Source organism: Leptonychotes weddellii, chromosome 4 (genome assembly GCF_054177405.1).
Source record: "Leptonychotes weddellii isolate Sample4059 chromosome 4, ASM5417740v2, whole genome shotgun sequence".
NCBI classification, from domain to species: Eukaryota; Metazoa; Chordata; class Mammalia; order Carnivora; family Phocidae; genus Leptonychotes; species Leptonychotes weddellii.
In genome coordinates, this window is record NC_138372.1 from 23,120,919 (window position 1) to 23,144,220 (window position 23,302).

At 52.7% G+C, this 23,302-nt stretch overlaps 1 protein-coding gene across 4 annotated transcripts in view; it reads left to right on the plus strand.

The window, feature by feature from the left end:
• The window catches only part of ZNF362 (zinc finger protein 362), a 38,806-nt gene extending 17,727 nt beyond the window's left edge, over positions 1 to 21,079 (plus strand). For all 4 annotated transcript variants that reach the window (XM_081818033.1, XM_081818029.1, XM_081818032.1 and 1 more), the window contains 7 exons: positions 2,141 to 2,204; positions 2,383 to 2,629; positions 6,385 to 6,706; positions 7,472 to 7,696; positions 15,504 to 15,582; positions 15,706 to 15,864; positions 19,255 to 21,079. In XM_081818033.1, the coding sequence (XP_081674159.1) occupies positions 2,142 to 2,204; positions 2,383 to 2,629; positions 6,385 to 6,706; positions 7,472 to 7,696; positions 15,504 to 15,582; positions 15,706 to 15,864; positions 19,255 to 19,371 (1,212 nt within the window). In that variant the 5' untranslated portion in view covers position 2,141 and the 3' untranslated portion in view covers positions 19,372 to 21,079. The remainder of the gene's footprint in view (positions 1 to 2,140; positions 2,205 to 2,382; positions 2,630 to 6,384; positions 6,707 to 7,471; positions 7,697 to 15,503; positions 15,583 to 15,705; positions 15,865 to 19,254) is intronic.
• Positions 21,080 to 23,302: the final 2,223 nt, after the last annotated feature.

A 23,302-nucleotide genomic window follows, 5' to 3' on the forward strand; every position in this document is an offset into this window, starting at 1 on the left:
TCCTTCATTTATTCATTCTGTCATGCAACTCATGTTGTTGGTCACCTCTGGGCCTGGCTGCTGGGGATACTGAGATGGGTAAGACAGGTATATCCAGTTCCTGGGTTCCCTTCACGCTTTCCCTGGTGGACAACAGCTGGGAGGGACAGACAGGTCCTGAGGCTGCTGGATGAGTGGGTGCCAGACCCCGGGGCTGTGCCCATTGTATCCTAAGACAGGGCATATTCACGAGCCTGCAGTCAGGATGCCTTGTCTTTCCCCTGAACAGCTAAGGGACCCATTAGCTGGACTTTGGAGTCAGGCAGATTAGAGCGGGAATCTCAGCTCTGCTTACTTGCTGTGTGACCTTGACCAAGTCACTCCACCTCTCTGACCTTCAGTTTCAATTATAAAATGGGGATGATGAGAGAACCTGGCTTTGAGTGTCGGTGTGCCTGGCACCAGGTAGGCAGTTGGTAAATGGCAGCCTCCTTACTGTCATTATTGTGTTGAGGTCTTTCTGAGAAAGGGATCTGGAACAGTCAGGGAGAACTCCAGGCAGGAAGTGTTTCTTAGTGTCGGGCTGTGAGGGAAGGGCAGCCTGCTGTCTGTGGGTAGAGGGAGCAGGCGAGCCCTTAGAGGGCAGGGGCTGTCCCAGCCACCCCAGAGGAGGCTACTCTGACCCTCAGCCTGGCCAGGCTCAGACCCCAAGTGGCCCCCAGGCTGGGAATGAAGGGCAAAGGTGGTTTCGTGTAGGGATCCAGCCATTTGCATGTGGTTATTTGCTCAACCAAGTACTGGGGTTTGCAAAGCAAATTCCCCAGTGGAAATGGCTTGAGCAAATCCGATTTCTAGTTTGACTCTGGCACCCAGCCCTGTCATCTTGGACAGGTCCCTCCGCCTCTCTCCAAGCCTCAGTTTCTTCACCTATAAAATGGCATAATAATACCTCCTATGCCTATTTCTCAAGTAAAGATTACAAGGATAATCTATATCAAAAGTCTTTATTAAGAGTGTTGAGATTAGATTGTATTGAGAGTTTTCTCCTAAAACCCTCTGCCTGCAGTTCCACTAGGGGCTCATCGGGGTTCTCAGTCCAGGAAAAGAGGTCGAAGACACTTCTCTTTGGCCTTGCCTGTCAAAATTAAACAGTTGCACTTAAGCAACAATACTAGTAGGTATTTAGTAATTTCTGTAAGAGAGAGATCAATAGAATTTTGATGGAGAGCAAGACTGTTCGGGATGGTCCCTGTAAGTCACTTCTTGACTTACTCTCTCGGGTTGCAGGAAGACTGGAACCCTCTAGAAGAGTAAAATAGCTCTGGAGGCCCATCCTTGACGCTGCCCTGTTGAATGGCCTTCTAATTGCACAGGCCTGCCATGGAACTTGCTAGAGATGAGGGCCACCAGTAGATTGTCACATAATTCTAATGAAGAGCCCCAAACTGCCCTAGCTGCAGGCCTCCCCAAGTCCCTCCTTAAGCACAGTGTGCTGACACATCCTTGTAGGTAAAATGTTGCACGTGTCCATGCTTGTTTCTTGAAGACAACTTTCTAGAGGTACAATTTCTTGGGTCAAAGGGCAGTAATCATTTGGGTCTCTGTAAACCATTGTGCCAAATTACCCTTCATAGTGGCTGTATCTGATGACCCAGACTGCCCCCTTGTTCTGATGAAGATGCCTGCCCTCAAGGGGGCGGTGGTCGGAAGGGCAGGGATCAGGGTTGGGCAGTTGCCTCTGTTCTGTGGCCATTTACAAAGTTGCCCCAAGACTCTCCAGTGTGTCTCTGGCAGGAGTGGGGGTGGGGGGCTTCTATGTGAAACCCATGGTCCATGGGGTGGGTTCTGCAGCCTTGGGCCCTTCTCGGGGATGGGGATTGGTCTGCCCGCGTCAGCGTGATGGGGGGACTGAGTGCTAGCTAGCTGGTCTGTCTCTGACCTTTGCCTTCTGGGGCCCACGGAGGGAGACACTGAATTCCTGACTTTTCAGCCTGGAGGCGCGGTTGCCCGGGCCTGGGAGGGGGCCTGCTCTGCGGTAGGGTGAGGATCCCACGGGGGTGGGGGTTCCAGACACTGGGCCAGACTTGAGTGGGCATGGCTGATGGGAGCTCGCCCCAGGCGGCCGGGGAGGGTCCCTATGACAGTCGCTTTCTCCCCGCAGGATGGCCGAGCCTCGATTTAACAACCCCTACTTCTGGCCCCCTCCTCCCACCATGCCCAGCCAGGTAAGACCGAGCGTCGCCCTCCGGCCGCCCTCTCCGTCTTGGAGCTGCTCCGCTTTGCCCCGGGGCTTGGGCCCGGCCTGCGGGGCTCGGGGCTCCCGGCTTGCGGGGGACCGGCGGCCCGCGGAAGGGACCGGACGCGGCCCCAGCCCCCTCAGTGCCTCTCCTCTCCCGCCCGCAGCTGGACAACCTGGTCCTGATTAACAAGATCAAGGAGCAGCTGATGGCGGAGAAGATCCGGCCGCCCCACCTGCCGCCCACGTCGGCCTCGTCGCAGCAGCCGCTGCTGGTGCCGCCGGCGCCGGCCGAAAGCAGCCAGGCCGTCATGTCGCTGCCCAAGCTGCAGCAGGTGCCGGGGCTGCACCCGCAGGCCGTGCCGCAGCCCGACGTGGCGCTGCACGCGCGGCCGGCCACCAGCACCGTCACAGGTACTGCGGGCCGGGGGGGCGGGGCCGGCGAGGGCGGGGCGGGGCGAAGGGGGCGGGGTCCTCCCAGGGCCGCGCCCCCTAAGTCGCCGGGACCTGGGCGGGGGCGCTGCCTGCTGGGAGAAGAGCCCTGACCAGACATGTTGGGGGTGAACGAAGGGGCCCCTATGCCGGGAGAGGTTGGCTGTTAACGACCGCAGTGGAGAGGGAGAGGGGACAGCATGTGCAAAGCGGTTCTGTGTGTAGAAAGCACGAGTAGGATGGTCCGCCCGGGTGGGAGGGGCAAATGCTGATGGTGATGATGGTGATGATGATGGTGATTACACTCATAATATGGCAGCTGGTTCCAGGTGAGCGCCTGTGTGTGGCCAGCAGTGTTCATTTATTACTCCCAGCAGCCCTGTGCGGTGGGCACTGCTAGTTATTAGGTTGAACAGTTGGCCGGTTTTGACTTAGGAAACAACAGTTTCGTGCTCACCCTGACGTCTCCATTTAACAGATGAGGAAACTGAGTCAGAGTTGCACAGGCAGTGTGGTTCCAGAGCCCGGGTGTTAATGACCCTTGGCTCTAGCTGGTCTCTAGAGAGGAAGCAGACCAGATGTGAAGGGCCCTGTGGGCCAGGCTGTGCAGTTTGGACTTTACCCTCGGGCAGTGCGGAGCCATGGAAGATTTTTTTTTTCTAGACCTATTTATTTGACAGAGAGACACAGCGAGAGAGGGAACACAAGCAGGGGGAGTGGGAGAGGGAGAAGCAGGCTTCCCGCCGAGCAGGGAGCCCGATGCGGGGCTCGATCCCAGGACTCTGGGATCATGACCTGAGCCGAAGGCAGACGCTTAACGACGGAACCACCCAGGCGCCCCGCCATGTTAGATTTTTACGTGGGGGAGGGGAATGCTCAGATTTGGGTTGCAAAGCTGGGTCTGGCTGGGAGGTGGGGACTGGCTTGCTGGGGGAGAGAAGGAGGCAGGGAGATCTGTAGGAGAGAGTGGTGGCCTGGATCAGGCAGTGGCCGTGGGGACTGAGAGAAGGGGACAGATCTGAGACTTGTTGAGGGGAATGGACAGGGCTTGATGCTGGGCTGGCTGCAGGGGTGAAGAGGGAGAAGAACTGAGTGAACAGCCCAGGCACTGCCGTGGAAGTGGAATCATAGGAGGAAACGCAGGGTAGGGAAAGAGGTGAGCTCAGTCTTGGGTAGGTTGAGACTGGGGTGTCGGGGACATCCTAAGGTGGTGTCATGTGGCCGGGGCTGCCTGGTGTCTACCTCAGAACCTGGTGGGCAGGCTCTCTCTGGAGGCCACTGCAGCCGAGCCTTTGTTCCTCCCCTGGCTCCACCCCTGCCTCCAGCTGGGCGCCTCTGCCTCTCTCCTCATTCCCCCATTCTCTCAGAGACGCCCAGGAATTATGGGACCCAGTGAGCCTCCGCAAGGCCCCAGCCCCACTCTGCACATCCCCCCTTATTATGATTTTATTAAATTTATTTTTTTCATTATAGAAGTAATATTAAAAAAGTAATATAAGCATATTAAGGGAAATTTGGAAAAAAGAGAAACTCAGGGAGAAAAACCCACTCATAATCCCCAGCTCCTAACCCAGCAGCTTAGGAGAGCCTTTTGGTTCATTTCCTTCCTTTTCCATCTTCTTTGTTTATTTTTTAATACGCGTGTCTGTTTTGCTGAGCTTGTCGTGGGGCTATACCCATGACTTCACCTCACTTTTCCTACCCACCATTCTATCATAAGCATATTTAATGCTTTTTTTAATTATAAGGGTAATTCATAGTCCTTATAGAAAATGTAGAAATTGCAGACAAGCTGAAAAGTGAAAAAATTGCCCTAGTCCTACAACTGTTAGCATTTTCATGTTTTCTCTTTAATTTATTTTGTTTTATCCTTTAATCACAGATATAAAAAAAAATGGATGAATTCACCAGGTAAAAAATTCAAATAACATAGAAGCAGATAGACAAAGTATGAAAATCTCCTTTTACCAGAAAATTCTTCGTCCCTAGAGCATACCACAGTTTATACACAAATTTAATTGGGTGTGTCTTCTCAGATCTATTTCTGTGCATTAACACACACACATCTGTATTGTCTATTACCTACACAGGAAGCTTAGATGTGTGGTTTTTTTTTTTTAAATAGTTGGGTTCATACTGTCTACGATTTGCTTTTTCACCTGACGACAGCACATTTGGGGGTTCTCCACCACTGCATAGCATCTTTCTTGTTTTCATGCCTGCTCAGTCCTTCATAGTGAGGATGGGCTACATCTCTTTACACAGCCCCTGCTGAGGACAAATGGGTTGTGTCCGGTCTGGTCATATAGAAGGTCCTCATGTGCTCGTGTGCAAATATTTTTTTATGGACAATTTCTAGAAGTCACATTGCTTCGTCAGAAGTTATGTATATTTGGGGCGCCTGGGTGGCTCAGATGGTTAAGCGTCTTCCTTTAGCTCAGGTCCTGATTCCAGGGTCCTGGGACTGAACCCCACATCGGGCTCCCAACTCAGCAGGGAGTCTGCTTTCTCCTTCTGCCTCTCTCCCCTGCTCATGTTCTGTCTGTCTCTCAAATGAATAAATAAAATCATAAAGAAAAAGAAGTTGTGTATATTTGACATATTAATGGCTTCTGCCAATCAGCCCTCCATTGAGGGTGAAAATGCATACTCCGACCAGCAGTGGCTGACACGAACACTTGTCCATCTCTGGAGCTTACCTTTCTCAATGGATAGATTTTTGGTTTCTTTTTAAAAGAAGCATCCTTTTAGTAACATGAAAGATACCATTTTCATCTTTTTGTCTGCTTCACCTGATACTGTAAATGTTTCTAGTTCCCTCGTTTTTAAAAGAATGACTTTTATTACAACAGTTTATTTTTTTTTCCTTTTCCCTTTTTTTTTTTTTAAGATTTTATTTATTTATTTGACAGAGAGAGACACAGCGAGAGAGGGAACACAAGCAGGGGGAGTGGGAGAGGGAGAGGCAGGCTTCCCGCTGAGCAGGGAGCCCAATGTGGGGCTTGATCACGGGACTCTGAGATCATGACCTGAGCCGAAGGCAGACGCTTAACCGACTGAGCCACCCAGGCGCTCCTCCTTTTCCCTTTTTTAAAAGCTTTTATTTTTTTTTAAGTAATCTCAACACCCAAGTGGGGCTAGAACCCACCACCCTGAGATCAAGAGTCAAACACTTGACTGAGTCAAACCTCTGACTGAGCCAGCCAGGCGCCCCTGTATTACAGAAGTTTTTTAAAAAGTTCATTGTCAAAGAATCAAAGTACAGTTAGGCCAAAATACTTAAAAAAAAAATTATTCCCAGTTGTGCTATCCATATCACTTTTGGTACATCTCCTTCTCCTACTTACTTTTTCTGTGCATACATATGCTGGTTTTGTTTGTTTGTTTCGTGTGTGTGTGTGTTTTGTTTTACAAACATAATTTTTTAATGGGCAGTTAATGTTCAGTGGAGAAGACTGATCACAACATATCGACCCCTTCCCTAATGTTGCATATTTCAGTTCCTCTAATTTTTTGCTATTGCAAATAACACAGTAGTGAACATCTTTGTGCTTTTTTCCTGTGGTTTAAAGTATTTCCAAAGTGCCTCTGTTACCAACCCAATTTAGTCCTTCGGTGTGTCAGTCCTCTTACACATACACAGACTCTCATGTAATCACCCCTGGGTAATTTATGAAGGGAAGAGGAGGCTTGGAAAGGCCTCTGCAGCTGCCTCCCCCGCCCTGTGTCTTCTGCAGGTCTGGGGCTCTCCTCCCGGACCCCGGCTGTGAGCACGTCTGAGTCGAGCGCGGGCACGGGTACCAGCACCCCGTCCACACCCACCACCACCAGCCAGAGCCGCCTCATCGCCTCGTCCCCCACCCTCATCTCAGGGATCACTAGCCCCCCCCTCCTGGACTCCATCAAGACAATCCAGGGCCACGGCCTCCTTGGTCCCCCCAAGTCCGAGCGTGGCCGCAAAAAGATCAAGGCGGAGAACCCAGGGGGGCCACCTGTCCTCGTAGTCCCCTACCCCATCCTGGCCTCGGGCGAGACTGCCAAGGAGGGCAAGACATACAGGTGGGGGTCTTGGCGGAAAGGGGGTCCACAAGGGCTTGGGCCAGAGCCGCACCAAGGGCTGCCCTAGGAGCCCAACAGCTGGGGCTGGAAAGAGGGGCCCCAGGGGCTCAGGGTGCGTGCCAGGTCCCGAGGAGCGGGGTTCTCCTGACAAGCCCCACCCGCAGCCCCTTCGCAGGTGGGCTAGGGCTGTCCTCCCATGCTTATGCAGGGCTGCTGGGGGGCCCAGCTCACCATAGCCTGGGGCCATGGGAGTCCTTTCCTCCTCCCTTCAAGCAGTATTCTCAGCCCTCAAGTTTGGATCATCTAGAGAGCGCTCAGAAAATGCCAATCCCAGGACCATACCTCCAGAAATTCTGATTTACTTTATTAGGCGGGGGACATGCAGAGGGCCAGTCATCCCTTTTTGAAAGCTCCCCAGATGCTTCTGACGTGTAGCTGGCAAGAGGACTTCTTATTCCGAGTGTTGTGGGCTGTGGCCCTGGGCACACGTCCCCAGGATTGCCAGGCCCCTCTCCCCTGGGAAGTGTAAAGCGCTCCCCTGCTTCTGTGAATGGAGCCCCCGGTGGAAGAGCCTTGGCCTCCAGATTGGAGGGTGTCGGGCTGGGAGCCTGGCCCCCGGCCTTCCACGGTGGGCCTGTGCCCCCGGGGCTCCTCGCAAGAAAGCTCTATGCTGGGCGCGGGGTCTGTGCGGTGCGGGAGGTCCCCTGCGCTTCCGGGCAGAGGGTGGGGGTCTTCCCAGGTGTGAACGTGCCTCATGCCCCACAGGTGTAAGGTGTGCCCGCTGACCTTTTTCACCAAGTCTGAGATGCAGATCCACTCCAAGTCCCACACCGAGGCCAAGCCCCACAAGTGCCCGCACTGCTCCAAGTCCTTTGCCAATGCCTCCTACCTGGCCCAGCACCTGCGCATCCACCTGGGCGTCAAGCCCTACCACTGCTCCTACTGTGATAAGTCCTTCCGACAGCTCTCCCACCTCCAGCAGCACACCAGGTGAGTGGCCTGCCTGGGGCTGCCCCCCGGCAGCTGGTCTCAGCTTGGCACCTGCGCTGGCGCATGGACCTGGGATGAGCAGGTGCCCACTGCCCTGACGGTCAAGACCAAACTCCTTTACTTGGCATTTGAGGCCTTTGATGGTGTGACCTTTGTAGACCTCACAGGCCTCTGCTGTCACTACCGTGCTGCCCGTCCCACCGTTTCTCATCTGCCGTATCCTTTACCTGAAACACCCCCTCCCTTCTTTATCCTGTTTCTCTGGCCCTCTCCTAGCCATCTCTCCTTTTAGCTTCCTCCGGGAAGTCCTCCTGGGGCTCCACTAGGCCCCGTGCATGCCCATCAGAGCAATGGCAGGCTGTCTTGTATGTGTCACATTCTTTGTCCACCACCCCAAATATATTGGGGGCTCTTGAAAGCAAGGGCTTGGTCCCCTCCATACCCATATCCCCAGCGTGTGGCCCGTAATCAGCATCTGGGCGTTTGTGGAATATTTGTGGAATAAGTCGAACTATCTTTTATAGGGCATACAATTCACATTTAACAAATATTTACAGAGCCTCTGCTCTAAGACAGGCATGGTTCTAGGTGCTGGGAACACAGCAGGTGAACAAAACAGACAAAAATCCCTGTCCTCATAGGCATATGATCTAGTGGACTGTGTGAAAGATTCAGAAATATAAATGCTTTAAGGAAAGACAGGTTTTTGCAAGGGAGTACAGACATCAGAAAGGCTGACTCGCCACTGCAAATAAAAATACCATAGGTATTTAAAGAAACAAACCAAAGGTTACCAAGATTGCAGTTCATCTCTTCAGAGAGAAACACAGCAGTTTTCCCCCCACCAACAATCATGTCTGTGAGCGCTGCTGTGTGTTGGCATATCAGCTTTGTGAAGGTCAAGGATACCGTTGTTTTTGCTGTGGAGCTTGTAACTTGCCGGAAGCGATCAAGTTTTCTCTCTTTGGGGGACTGATGTGAGACAGACCCTAGTTTTTCCTTTTAGGGTTTTTTAAAATTGTTGTTACTGTTGTGATTTATTTGGATATGCCCATTGTCTTGGTAGGCTTTATCACGGGGCGCGGAATGCCTTGTTTGTCTAGTTCTTGGACTCGGAGGCAGAATGCGCAGGTTTGATTGTAAGAGAGCAATGGCAGAGTGCGAGCAGGACAGGGCCTCTGTCCGTTCCCTCGGTCCTTTGCCTCCTGAGGCATAAGGATCGGACCATAGCATTTTGTTCCAGCAATTTTCTGATGTTTGTCATTGCTTTGATTTTTTTTTTTTTTTTTTTAAGTTTGGCCAGCTTTCTGGACACAGGCCTATGTAATGAGGTGATGATGAATAAACAAAGTCTTGCTGGTTGTATGGCTATTAAAATCAGAGCACATGATGCTAAGGCTTCAGAGCTAACTTTTATCAGGAGACTTCGCGGAACCCCTGGGTCATCATTTTAATGTGTGTGTGTGAAAAAATTTCTTAGGATATTATCTAAGACCAGAAACCTCGAACCATGCAGGTCAGTCTTGTCAGGTGGTACCTACATAGCCTGTAATGGGAAGGGTGCCTTCTTTTTGCAGAATCCCCGTTTGTCAGCGTTTCAGACTGGCAGGAGTAACGTTTTCTGTAACCTTAAAGGCTGGGAATCCACAAGCCAGGGAGCAGATCCTGCGCAGCTTCCGACGGAGGCCACATCCCACGTGGGAAGGATGGTCCTTGTGTTTCACTGTCAGGCTTGTCATGCCTAATTAAATGAAATTTGTCTTTTAAATGTGACATTTCTGGCATGGTCATGGTTACAAATTTGATTTACCCAATTATACCCTGTTGGGAAGGAGGACAGATTCTTACTGACCCTATTTACCAACCTAACGGCCATAAGAGAAGATGACCCCAGGGAAGGCACTGTGAGTATTTGTCGGCAATTGTTCTGAGCAGTTTTGTAGGCGGGGCCAGTAACATACTGTTTTCAACAGAACTGTTATTTTATTATTTTTTTTAAGATGTATTTATTTTAGAGAGAGGGAGAGAGTGGGGAGCAGGTGGGGGAGGGAGGGGCAGAGGGAGAGAGAGAGCATCCTCAAGCAGAGAAGCAGACTCGTCGCTGAGTGCACAGCCTGACCCGGGGCCCACAACCCCAAGGTCATGACCTGAGCTGAAATCAAGAGTCGGACGTTCAACCGACTGAGCCACCCAGGTGCCCCAATAGAACTATTATTTTAAAATTTCCTTGATAATTCATGAGTTTATATCTATGTTAAATTTTATAGTTTCCCTCCTCCCCCAGAATTCTGAAGGGTTAGTTGGAAAGGCACCATTTAAGGAATATTTTATTCCTGGTTCAAATATAGCCTCCTAAATTGAGGATTAGAGGTGTAGATCAAAGAAGAAAAAGGTCTTCTCATATCCCCTTTAGGAAATAGAAATGAACCCCACTTAAATCACTTTCATTCGGTTCGAGGTCCTAATACCTGTTCTGCTGACCTTGGGTAGTTCGTCCGGTCTGCCAAGTTGGCTGCTTCTGGACTGCAGACTCTCTCGGATCCTGCCTTGGCCTCAGGCAGTGTCTGGTCAAGGTGATGGTATCAGGGTGGAGGCCGCGTGCATTCATCTATTCCCTGGAGTCTGGAGAGCCAAGTGCACGTGTTACAGTCCTCTACTGAGGCCATAATCTCTTGATGTCTTCTTTGGAAGACTGGACTTCTGACCTGAAGCAGAGGTCTTTAGGCAGGTGGGACAGGGAAGTGTTGGTAAGCCTGAATGACTGGTCCATTTATCGTAACAAACATTTATTGTAACAATCAACAATGTCAGAATGGAGGAGAATGGAGTCTTCCTTAAAATAGAATGCATGATCAATTTTACAGATTAAGAATGTATTTTAGGCAGCAAGGGCATTGACCCATCTTCGGGCTCTTTATCTCCTAAAGCACGTGTTAGGACTGTCACTAATTGATAAGTATAGTTAAATGTAGAAAAAACTTCTTTAAGGACATTTCTTTTGATTTTTATTGTACCTGAAAATAAATTACTGGTTTTTTGTCTCCATTTAAAAAAAGTGCACAAATTGGGATGCCTGGGTGGCTCAGTCTTTTAAGCGTCTGCCTTCCGGTCAGGTCATGATCCAAGGGTCCTGGGATCGAGTCCTGCATCAGGCTCCTTGCTCAGCGGGGAGCCTGCTTCTCCCTCTTCTTCTGTCCCTCCCCCCTGCTTATGCTCTCTCTCTCTCTGACAAATAAATGAAAGATTTTTTTAACAAAGGACACAAATATATATATTTATATTATATAGCATATATAATTCTATATGATATACTGTATATTTGTATAAATTACATATAATCATATATATAAAATAAATATAAATATATAAGACATTTTCTGTATATATGTGTACACATAAAATATAAAATTAATACAGGGAGATCGAGCGTCTCTTCTTTTTTTTTTTTTAAGAGAGGGAGGGCGGGAGAGGGGCAGAGGGAGAGGAAGAGAGAAAATCCCAAACAGACTCCGCACCCAGCACGGAGCCTGACACGAGGCCTGACACAGGGCTCGATCTCACAACCTTGAGATCATGACCTGAGCCAAAGTCAAGAGTTGGACGCTTAACTGACTAAGCTACCCAGGCGCTCCTGAGTGTCTCTTCTTTTGATTTGCCAACGTTCTTACACTTGCATCTTCATAGAACAGCTCTCGCTCTAATGTTTGCTAATTAGAAATATAGAAAATACAAAAGGCTCGATCATTTGGAGCACCACTCTTCTTATAAAGCAAAGAAGGAAATCTTTGGTGTTGCCTGGTGGCCGTCTAGAAAGGCCAAGAGCGTTTGGGTGTAAAAGATACTTTGATAACTTTATTCTGATGTGGGGCCTGGATTTGAGAAGGCTAAGGGCACTAAGTGGACAGCCTAGGCAAGGTCTGAACATCGGTCTAATAGAAAATAAACACCGTAGCAAGTAGTGATAAGTATGAAGAATCATAGTTTTGGGGTGCCTGGATGGCTCAGTCGGTTAAGCGTCTGCCTTTGGCTCAGGTCATGATCTCAGGGTCCTGGGATCGAGCCCTCTGTTGGGTTCCCTGCTTGCTGGGGAGCCTGCTTCTCCCTCTCCCTCTGCCCCTCCCCCTGCTTGTGCTCTCTCTTGTGCTCTCTCTCTCATGAATAAATAAAATCTTAAGAAAAAAGAATCCCTAGCTTTTTTCAGAAGAAACTTTTGTTTTAAAATATTAATCAAGACCATGACCAAAACAGCAACAAAAAATTAACTGGCCCGTGAAGGAGGATATTTCCTGATCCAGGGATTGCTCTCTATTCCTGAAGACACACATTTTTTTCCTCTTGAGTGATTTGAGTGCATAATGGTGGGAAACGAAACAAGCAACATAAGAGGGTCCTGTTAACATTAGAGACAAATGATTAGTCAGTAGACAGTGGCACCTATAATTAAACCAATGTGTCCTAACCCAGTGACAAAGAGGTGGGTGTCCCACATGCCCAGAAGTCCTAGAATCTGTTAGACAAACAAAAAAAGCCAAATGCAAAGAAACAACCAGATTCCAGGTTCCTTGTTTTCTCCCATTCCACGGAGACTCCTTCCTGCTTTTTGCTCCTTCATGGAGAACCAGTCAGGGCATCTAATCAAATCTGTCATTCAAGGGTGACTGCCAGTAATGACTGGAATAAAAGATCATGTCCAAGACTGACCCAGCCCTGGTCACGTAATAGAAATGGACTTAGAAACAGGTTGAGCAAGATTACTCTGATTGTTGAGAAAGATGGGAGCATTTTGGGGGTAATGTGGTTCCTGGGAGCTGGAGCATTCTGGTGGGACTTCCTTCTGTGAAGGGAAGACACAGCAAGTAAAGAAAAGCAGGAGTCCGATGTGGGGCTCTATCCCAGGACCCTTCTCCTGCGCCTCAGAGGGAGGAAGGGGCTGTGGCCGTGAGGCTGTGGGAGAAGCTCGGCTGGGCGGGGGTGCCTGGCACTGCAGAGCGAGTGTCTGGGGCCCCAGGTGGGGGTGGGGCCGTCCAGGGGCCCCGATTTCAGTTTGGCTTCCCTGTGCTGCAGCTCGGCTTCCCTGTGTCGCCTGGGGTCCATGGTGAGCTCCCCTTCACCGCACTTGTGGGAGCCAGGGCTGGGTGCTCCCCTACCGAGAAGATGCTCTGCAAGAACAGGACTCTGATGCGGGAATTGAGGACCTGGTCCTGACTTGCAAGTCAGGGACCGAAGAGCTTTGGGGCTCAGTGTCACTGGGAGCATGCAGCCTGGCCCCCCGTTCACCCAGCTGGCACTCCCCGGTGCCCCTTTGGAGCCAGCCCAGTGCTGGGGGGCACACACAAGGGCGGATCAGTGGCCAGAGGCAGGCTCTGGCCCAGAGGCACCCCACTGTGACCTGGGAGGCTGGTGGGTGTGGAAACTTCCACGAAAGAGTGAAGTAGGTGGGGGATGTGGGGGAGGACCATCGGGGTCGGGTATTGAGGGGTCCGTAGCCCTCCCTAGAGATGGGGCAGCAGCATGAGCAAAGGCTCGGAGGCCTCCTGGGGGATGCATGCACATTGCGGGGAAGTTGGAAGGATGCCATGCTGGGGAGAGCAGTGGTGGAGGGGGAGGCTTTAGAAACCAAGGCCTTAAATGCCGGGGCACGGGGTTTGGAAAAGGGAGAGACTATGGAGGTTGCCAGGCAGGGCCACGACAAGGTCGGATTCCCACACTGCTGCAGTGGCGGATGGAGGCCAGGGAGGAGGCCAGGCAGCCATGACACTTGGACCGGAGGAGGCCGGAGGGCAGTTTCCCTTTCAAGAGGGCTTGGCTGGGTCCCTGAGGAAGAAGCTAAAGTCCTTTGGAAGGTGCTCAGTCAGTCGGTCAATAAATGTTCGTGCGGTATGGATGGCATTGGTTATGTTGAGCACACTACTGTTGACAGTGACTGACCTGAGAGAAGGAACTCGCTTTCCTTCATTCAGTCCATGACTCCCTATGTCCATGACCCGTCTTTGAGGCTGACACCCAGAATTGTGCGGGTAGAATATGGGTTCTCAACACCAGGCCAGCCCAGCTCCACTTGGCAGGTCTCTGTGCAGCCTGTGGGCGGGGCTGGCCTTGCACCTGAGCCTGGGCCCTGTGCTTGCCCTCGGATCCCTGTCTCGTAGAGGAGACAGGAGGGGCAGCCTCCCCTGCCGAGGGTGCAGCAGGGGCACGGGCGTGGCGGGCAGGATCATCAGTCAGACGAGGTTGCCCGATGAGAAATGGCTCTCCAACCAGGATGGAGGGTGCATAGGAGCGGCGAGGGGAGGCCAGAGCACATGGTGAAGGGCCTTGAGTGACACACTAAGGAATCCGGACCCTATCCGTGTTCATAGCGGGCAGCCAACGTCTTGTCGATGGCAGGGACGGTTCTTTATTCCAGCCCATCCGGCACGAGGCCTGCTGCGACAGGGACCTTAGTTTGTTTGGTGAGCGGGTTGACGGGCAGAGCAGCCCAGTCAGCGAGGTGGCCTGGGGCATTAGGGGAGGGAACCTACACCGAGCGGCCAGGGCCGGGTTCTCCCTCCACCTGATGCTCAGCGGCAAAGGAGACAAACAAGGTTCAGGCCAGCCAACATTCTGCTGCCCACCTGCTCGGCAGAGAGGGTTTGCCAGACAGGTGGCGGGAGACAAGTGCAGGCTGATAGTGGGAGGCTCGCGTGGAGGACGGGGCTCCCACACGTGTGCCAGGCACCTCGTCTGGGCCCAGCTCCGTCCTCACCTGGCCTGTCAGACAAGCAGGAGCAGCGCCACAGACTTGAACAGAAAATACAGCCAGCAGCATCACTCTGGAGTCAGCCTCCCGGGGAGGCTGGCCCTGACCACCCTGTTTAAAATTGCCACACACACACACACACACACACACACAGGGCTTTCATGCTCCCCCCACCTTATTTATTTTCTTCTCACAGCACTTACTACATTCTACGTGGGATTTACTTACTTCGTTCATGTTTGTTGTTTGTTTCCACGAGGCAGTGGTTTTCGTCTGTTTTGTTCACTCCAAGTACCGAGCGTGGTGCCTGGCCTGGTACATTGCCCCACGTAATAAACATTGCAGGTGTTTCCTGAGCACTGACTTTGTGCCAACACTCAGCAAAGCCTCTGAGCATATTTTTATGCCCATTTTGCAGATGAGCAAACTGAGGCTTGGTGGTTTTTTCCCCCCAGGTCACCAAGCTAGTAGAAGGTGGAGCCAGGATGAGAACCCAGGAATGGGAGGGGGCAGAGGGGCTGAACTGCAGGGCCTCCCTGTCCTGCATTCTCTCGGTAGCTGGGGTGACCAGGTTACCATCCTAGACATGTCTCTGATGTGGGGACAGGGCAGGAGACAGAAACTGGGGGCCAATTAGAGAGAGAGGCTTCCTTCTGAGGGAAAGAGGCAAGGTGGACAGGGAAGTTCCTGGCAAAGTGGTGGATCTGTGTTCTTTTCAACGGTGGTCTGCGGGTGGGTTTTGAAGAAGAGAGCGACAGAAAGCAATCTGAGCAAGCCCCTGCTGTTTAGCTGGAGGTTTGGGCCAGGTCTCTGAGTGGATGCTGGTGGTGGGTTGGGTTCAGCAGGGACCTGTGGGGAGCAGGAGGACTCTGGTCACAGACTGGCAGACTGGGAGACCAGAGGAGGAAGGAGAAGAAGAAGCTCTTGCCAGGTGCTCTCTGGAGAGTGTGGGGAGTGGAGACTGGGAGGCTTGGGAGCTGGATATATGGTGCAGGCCATCCAAGGCCTTGGGGGCTGGAGCTGGCCGGGTTGTCTGTCAGGGACTCCACCTCACTGGGCTGCCCATTGCAGAATCCACACAGGCGACAGACCCTACAAGTGCCCACATCCTGGCTGCGAAAAGGCTTTCACTCAGCTCTCCAACCTTCAGGTGAGTGCCAGCCTGCCTCTTGCCTGCCTCTTGCCTGCCCCCCTGCAGAGGGAGCAGAAGGGGGTGGGGGTGGGGCTGGGGGAGCCCCACCTGGCTCCTCACTCCCTGCTGTGCTCCCCACAGTCTCACCAGCGCCAGCACAACAAGGACAAGCCCTACAAGTGTCCCAACTGCTACCGGGCCTACTCGGACTCCGCCTCCCTGCAGATCCACCTCTCGGCCCACGCCATCAAGCACGCCAAGGCCTACTGCTGCAGCATGTGCGGGCGGGCCTACACCTCGGTGAGTGCCTGGGGTCCCTGGGGTCCCTGTGGAGCCTCTTCCTCTCCCTGGGCCTCAGCCTTCTCCTCATCAGATCTGTATTGATTCTCCCCATTCTCCAGACAAGGAAACTGAGGCCCAGAGAGGGGAAGTGACCCCGCAAGATCACGATGAGTGGCTGGCTGGGCCAGCGCTTCGGCTTCCCAGTTCTGTTTTTGGCTGCCCTGGGCCAAGTTCCCAGCCTCCTGGCGGCCTTTAGCCTGGCTTTCCCAGGCGTGGTTTCCTCCAGGCCCTGGAACACTCAAGGCAGTGGTGGGGGGCCAGGCATTCTGCTCTCCAGAGCCAGGGAGGGGAGGGGCCTCTCCACTGGGGAAGCTGCAACCCCCATCCTGGCCACAAGGGGGCACAGCGACTCGGCCCAGAGCTGCCTCACCTCAGGAAAGGCCTGCACAGTAAGTCATCTCATCCAGCCCCGTCCTGGGTGGGAATTTTCCTGCAGCAGAATCCTTTCAGCACCCACAAGAGGGAGCCCAGCAAGTCACTTAGGTGTGTGTGTTCAGTTAATGAAATATCCTGGTTAACAGAGCCCCAGGTAAACCCCCCCCTCAAAAAAAATCACTGAGCCTCAATTTCCCTATCTGTAAAACGGACGAGGTAACTGTTCTTACCTCACAGGGCTGTTGGCCGGCCCAGTCAGTGCCTAATAAATGTCCGCCAATTCACCATTGTTTATTCGCTCAGTGTTTACTGAACATTTGTGCCAGGCGCTTGGGCATCAGGATGAATCCAAGACACATTCTTTGCCCCCAGGGAGGTTGGAGTCTACTGCCGGAGACAGATATTAAACAAGTAACCACCAAATAAACATGGAATGACAAATAGTGGTAATTGCTCTAAGGAGGTTTGTCAGCCTTAGGGCATGCTAACATGTGGGCAGGGTACCTTCGCTGGGGGGCTGTCCCGGTGCCTTATAGGATGTTAGCAACGTCCTTGGCCTCTGCTCACTAGCAGCCCCCTCCCTGAGCTCTGGCAACCCAAGATGTCTCCAGATGTTGCCAAATGTCCTGGGGCCAGGGTGGAGCCGCCTCTGACTGAGAACCACTGGGCTGAAGGACCATAGGTTGATAAAGCAGCGGGGAGGCTGGAATGGATTTGGGAAGGGGACGCAGGTCTGGGTAGGCTGACTGAGGGGGTAACAATATTTCAATGGAGCCTTGAAGGGTAAGGAGAGTGAGACCCTTCCAAGCAGGGGAACGGTGAGTGCAAACACCCTGAGGTGGAAGGAAAATTAGGTCACACGGGGCTGTGAGGCCCTGTTAGGGAGTTTGGATACGTGCCAGGTGGAGCGGGAAGCCATTGGGGGGAAGCCATTGTCTGCGAGGGTATTTTGAAAGGTCACTGACTGGAGGGGGCACACGTTGGGTGGTCAGCGGTATGTCAGGTGCCAGCCAGGCCTACAGTTTGCTGGGTGCTGGGTTCGTCACACTGCTCCTTCCCTGGAGTTTGAAGGGCAGAGGAGAAGTGAAAGACAGAGGGCAGAACCTGCAGGGAATGGGTCCCAAGGGGCGAGGTGGGGCACCACAGAGACCTAGGAGCCCCACTTAGCTGGCTGACCTTCGGCTGGTGTTGGCCTCAAGTTCTCGACATCCGCCTCCTCACGCCTGCTCCTAGGGGAGGGGCCACCGGCATTTACTGGCTATAGTTCTAGATGGAGTCTGTCTGAACTCTGGGGGCAGGGAGTGTCCCTGCGGCCCCATCCTGAACGCGGCCTCAACTGGACTCTCTAGAACAAGAATAGTTACCTTTATTTTTCATTTATTTTTGGCTTTAATTAAAGTAAGTTGACGTATTTTTTTTTTAAAGTAGGCTCTGTGCCCAGTGTGGGGCTTGAGCTTATGACCCTGAGATCAAGAGTCACAGGCTCCACTGACTGAGCCAGCCAGGCCCCCCAACATACCTTTTATTTAAAAAACAAAAAACAAAAAACAGTTAAATGGATTGAATTTTAAACTACTTTAACCAACTGTAGAATAGTGAACCTTCATGTTCCCATTAGCCCCCAGAACCGTCAACCAGTCTTGCCTCATCCATATCCCTATTTTTTGAAGTAAAATAGACATTATATTGTTTCATCTGAAAATGTTCACTGTGTCTCTAAACACAAGGACTCCTCTTTCTGGACATACCCACAATATCTTTACAGTTCACCATAAGTCCTTGATATCATCAAATACCCAGTCAGTGTTCACGTTTTTGTCTCCGGAAGGCCAGAATTTTATTTACTTACAATTTGATTTTGTCATCGAGATCCAAATAAGATCCCCACGTTGCACCCAAGCAATAGATCTCTTAATCTGTTGATCCCCACCCTGTCCCCCCTCCCGGGCCTTTTTTTCCTTTGCAGTGTAGTCACTGAAGAATAGTTTCCTAGTTTGGACGTTGCTGATGGCTTCCCTCGGGTGTTGTTTGATAGCATGTTGCCTCCACATTTGAGGGCTTCCACTACCAGATTCTGAGCAGAGTGACATTTGAGACTGGGGGACTATGTCCTGGGGGGCAAGTGGTGGCTCACCAGGTGCTCCACCTCCTCCCAGCTGAGTGTGGGGGCCTCTGGGCCTGCAGGTGAGCCTTTGGGTCACCTCACCCACCCAGTTGTGGGTGCCTCGGGTCAGACTTGGCACTCAAGGGGCGAGCCGAGCATGCCCAGCTTCTGCTTCTGCAAGTCACCAGTCCTGCCAGGTGCAGCTTCTTCCCAGGGAGGATCACGTTGGGGGTGGGGGGTGGCTGCAGTGGCTGGGGCTCCCACCATCACCTGGAATGCAGTGTAGAGACCAGGGAAGGAGCAGTCCCCTCAACCCGTACCGCATGCTGGGAGCTCGGTCCACCATAGCAACCCTCTGAGGTTGTGCCTTCAAGAGGAGGAAACAGCCTTGGACATAGGAGATGACACGTCTGAGGTCCCACTGCTAGGAGATGGCAGAACCCAGCTCAGACCAAGGCCTCCTGCTTTTCCTTCGCTGGAGCACCATCCAGAAGGGGGCAGCCATGCTCGATCCCCAAGGCAGGCGGAGGTTCAGCCAGCATACCCGAGTACAGCCTGTTGGCCTGGCCCTAGAGAAGTCCAGGTGGGCACTGCTGAGGGACGAGCCCGCTGCCATCCAGTTGTCCAGCTAGCATGCTGTGGGCTCAGAGTGTGGGAAACGAACCAGCATCCACCCCCGGTGGCGATTCTGCATCGCTAGAACTACCGCCCCCTGCCCGTCTGATGCCCTAGAGCCGGGCCTGCTCACCATGAGCTGGCCCACCTACCAAGGAGCCCTCCAGTGGACACTTGTGGGAACTGCAGCCTCCCCTGCGTCTCTTGCCGATGGTTGGTTGGTTACATGTCCTGAATCTCACCCCTGCCCACAGGAGACCTACCTGATGAAGCACATGTCCAAACACACGGTGGTGGAGCACCTGGTGAGCCACCACTCGCCCCAGAGGACGGAGTCCCCCGGCATCCCGGTGCGAATTTCCCTCATCTGAGCCGACCCAAGGCGCCGCCCCACCCTGCCCACTGGCAGACACAGACCCAGGCAGCACCAGGCCCCAACTTCCTCCAGGGGCCCTCCAGGAACAGCCGAGCTCTCTCATGACCTTCCTGACCTTCCAGAAAGCCTGGGCTGCAGAAGCCCTGCCCGGTCCAGCTCCGGGGGCGGCCAGGCCAACTGCAAGATTCTGGACTGTTTTGGTGGCATCCAAAGACGATCTCAGAGCACTTTGAACCTCTCTGTTGGGTTTCTTTTTGTTCCCCACCCTCCACTTGCTTCACTGTTTTTTTGTTTTGTTTTTTAAAGTTTGTTTTGGAAATAACAAAAAAGATATTTATTGGCCAAGAAGTTGGTGCTGCTAAGACCGAGAAATTAAAAGAATCGGACAGATGGACACAGAGAACCAGAGGGCAGCGTGGGACCTTCTCTTGCCACAGCCTCAGGTCTTGAGGGAAGGCTCAGGCCTGAGTTTCTGGACTGCAAAGGGGACCCCCAGGTGGGAGGGGACAGGAGGCAGCTGGAGTGAGCCACTCACCCCTAGGTGCCCAGCTCACACCTCTCGAGCTACGCCCTGGGCATTACTGAGCAGAGGGATGCGGCAGCTCCCAAGGCTGCCCAGGCTTCAGGAGGCAAAATGAGAGAGGGGCCGGGAGATCCGCAGGACCAAAGGGTGCAGCGTTGGGCTGGGCTGGGCGCAGGCCCAGGGAAATGGGGTGAGGGTGGGCTGGGTAAGACCTGGCCCTCCACTGCCCTGAAGACCACCCCAGTCTACCTCGGTGCTGGCCAGGAAACCTATTGGCTACCTCTCCCACCATCCCAGACTGTGGGCAGGGGGGTGGGGAGGGAGTGGGCCTGGGCTTAGGACCACCCCCCTCCAGAATTTCCTCCAGATGGGGCAGTGCCCAGGGAGGGGTTATTTGTCTTCCCTGTCATGGAGGGGGAACTCCCAGTCCAAGCCCTAGGCCCCTCAGCAGGGAAGGGATCCTCGGGGAGGAGGGTCCCAGGAGCATACCCTGCCCTCAGCCCCCACAGACACACCCCAATCTGAAAGCCATGCGTGTCCGTGTATATAGGAACTATGTACAGAGCCCGGAGAAGCCCCCCCTTCATCCCCCGGGAAAAAAAAAAAAAGAAAAAGAAAACTAGACAGAAACTCATCTATATATTCTGTATCTGGAGTTCCGTTTTGAATATTAACTGTGTTATTTTTATACACTTTTTAAGCCTTAACTCGCCATTGATTTACCAGTTTAACGTTTCCTGGGTTTTTTTTTTTTCCCCATGGGGTTCTCTGCCCCCACCCCCACCCCTTTGTTTGACTTGCGTCGTCTGATAACTCAGTATTGTAGCTTTTCGTCCGCATGTTACTACCCTGTAAATACGCTGTTATACATACTGTTAACACCCCATTTGCTTTTTTCTATGGGACCTCCAGGCCACCATATTTAGAACTAGTTACCTTATTAAAAAAGAGAAAACAGTCTGTTGGCTTCTCGGTCTGCATCTTGGTGGCAGGGAGGTGAGGGCACGTGCCCCTCAGTGCTTCAGGAAACAAGTTTGCATTATATTTAAGAAAAGGGGTGGGGAGCAAAATAAAAATCGAACGTGGGGTAGACACTAAACGGAGCAAGAAACAAAGGAATTCCAAACGCTCTGCTCTTTGTATTTCTCTGTTGTGAAGAATAAACTGTACCCACACCTGGGTGGCGGTGGTGTGTGACGTGCTCTGTGCGAGGGCGGGGCTGGGGGGCACCTTTCCATTGCTCCTCTCCCCTCCCCCGCCCCCCCCCCAGACTTGGGGAAGAAGGGACATGGCCCCTTACTGCGGGCTGGCCTCACCCCAGCTGCTGAGCTGAGTGCTTGGTTGTTGGTTACCCTACAGCTCCCTGTGAGGGCGGCAGCAAACCAAGAGGGTTTTTTTGTTGTTGTTTTTTGTTTTTTTGCTGAGGATCATGTTGCAATTAAGTGGCAGGAACGCAGATTTCACCCAGGTTTGTCTCATTCTGAGTGAGGCCTTTTGGGATGTATGGGGTCCACCGGTGAGGTTTACAGCCCCCGCTCCCAGAGGAGCAGCCACATCCATATTACCCTGCCCACCTTTGGGGGTCCATTATGAGTGCCCGGACTTGTGGAAGCAATTCCAGTGATTGAGGGAACCAAGAAGCCCCCTTCACATCCATTTTCCCCATGTGGGTCAGTGTTTTGATTGCCTGAGAGGGAAATGCAGGAGTTAACTCCCCCAGAGTTTATCAAGGCTGGTCCTCTGCTGGGCATCCTTAGAGACAGATGTGACTCTACCAAGAGTCACCGTGGAGCTCACCTTCAGGAATTCACTCCGAGTCCTCACAGGCCTTGGGTGTCAAGACTTGGCTGCAAGTGATAGAAAGCCCAATCCAGACAAGGATTTATTGGCTTACATACGAGGACAGTGCAGGTGTCAGGCCAGCCTCAGGGCCCAGTGGTGTCTCCAGCTCTCCACTTGGCTTTGTTCTCAGAGTCGGTTTCAACCTGTGGCTCCTGTGGGGTCGGCAGCTCCAGCCTCACAGGCCCCAGATTTCCAGCCGTCAAGCCTCTGTCTTTCTCCCAGAAGCTCCAGGAAAATCTTCCATAAAGGAGCTGTGATTGGGACTGGCTAGGTACCATCCCCGAACCAATCACTGTGGCCGGAATGTCTGTACTTGATTGGCTGAGACCTAGAACCCATGCTCTAAGCCTGGAGCAGAGGGTGAAACCCCAATCTGTAGTACATCTCCCCAAAAGGAAACCAGACGTGTTAACGTCGGGAGGGGGAGATGGGTGTGGAGTAGCCAGGAACATGTTTTGGGTAACTTCACAGGCCTCCTTGCTGTCTCTGAACTCGGCCTCCCATAGCCTGCTCTGCTCCGGCAGCCGCCCGGATCCCACATGACCCGATCCGGGCCACAGCTGATCGGCCAGTGGTGGACGCCTGACTCCGCCGCTGGAGCCTTAGACCGCGGCTACCAGGGGCACCGCTGGCGTGTACTGGCAGTCCTGGTTCATGAGAGTGGACTGGGCACACCTCTTCCCGACTCCACATGCAGTGAATGGGGTTCGGAATCAGCCGTAGTGGGGTTTGTGCAACAGAAACTGGCAAAGGCTACAAAGGGGGGCTTGCTTTTTCTTGCAAGAGCCAGTTGCTAAACGCTTACCAGCACACCGCGGGCTGACGCTCCGATCAGCTTCGCCAGTCCATGGATTAGGAATAAGTTAGGAGATGGTGGACTCCTGAACTGGAAGACCGTGTGGTCCAGGGGTTGGGATGTGTGTCGGGCCAGACACAAGCAGGACAGGGGCAGACAGAAGCAGAGATGGACAGAGAAGACCGAGAGCCTGTGTCAGACTCCGTCCCTGACTTCCGTCTCCATCTCCTGGCCAGGTTTCATTTCCTGCTTGTTCGCACATCAGTTGAGTTTAAGTTGCTAGCGGTGTGACGGGGCAAGTTACAAACGTAACCTCTCTGTGCCTGATTTTCTCATATGTAAAATGAGGGAAATAGTAGTAACCAATTTGTAGGGTGGATGTGAGGATTAAATGAGTCAATATATGTCTAATGCTTAGAACGGTGCCCAGTACATAGTTAAGTACCAGTAAATGTAATTGTGACTGTTACCATTTGATGTGGCTCTGTTCGATCTAAGTCCCTTATGATCAGTGAACTCCCGACTAGAGAGCTGATGATGTTTGGCAGTTTCTGGGGGTGGCGTCTGAGCTGGCCTGGCCAGGGTGGGGCAGCGGGGGTAGGTGAAGATTTGACATGTAGGAGCGACACTCAAAGGACTGGCAGTCTGCTTTTCATCTGCTCGCCTGGAAGCTCTCAGGAGCTTCTGAGGCCTCTGAGGCCCCCAGCAGGTGCTGAGGACAGTGTTGATTGACAGTGATCCGGATGGAAGTGGCTGAAGAAAGAG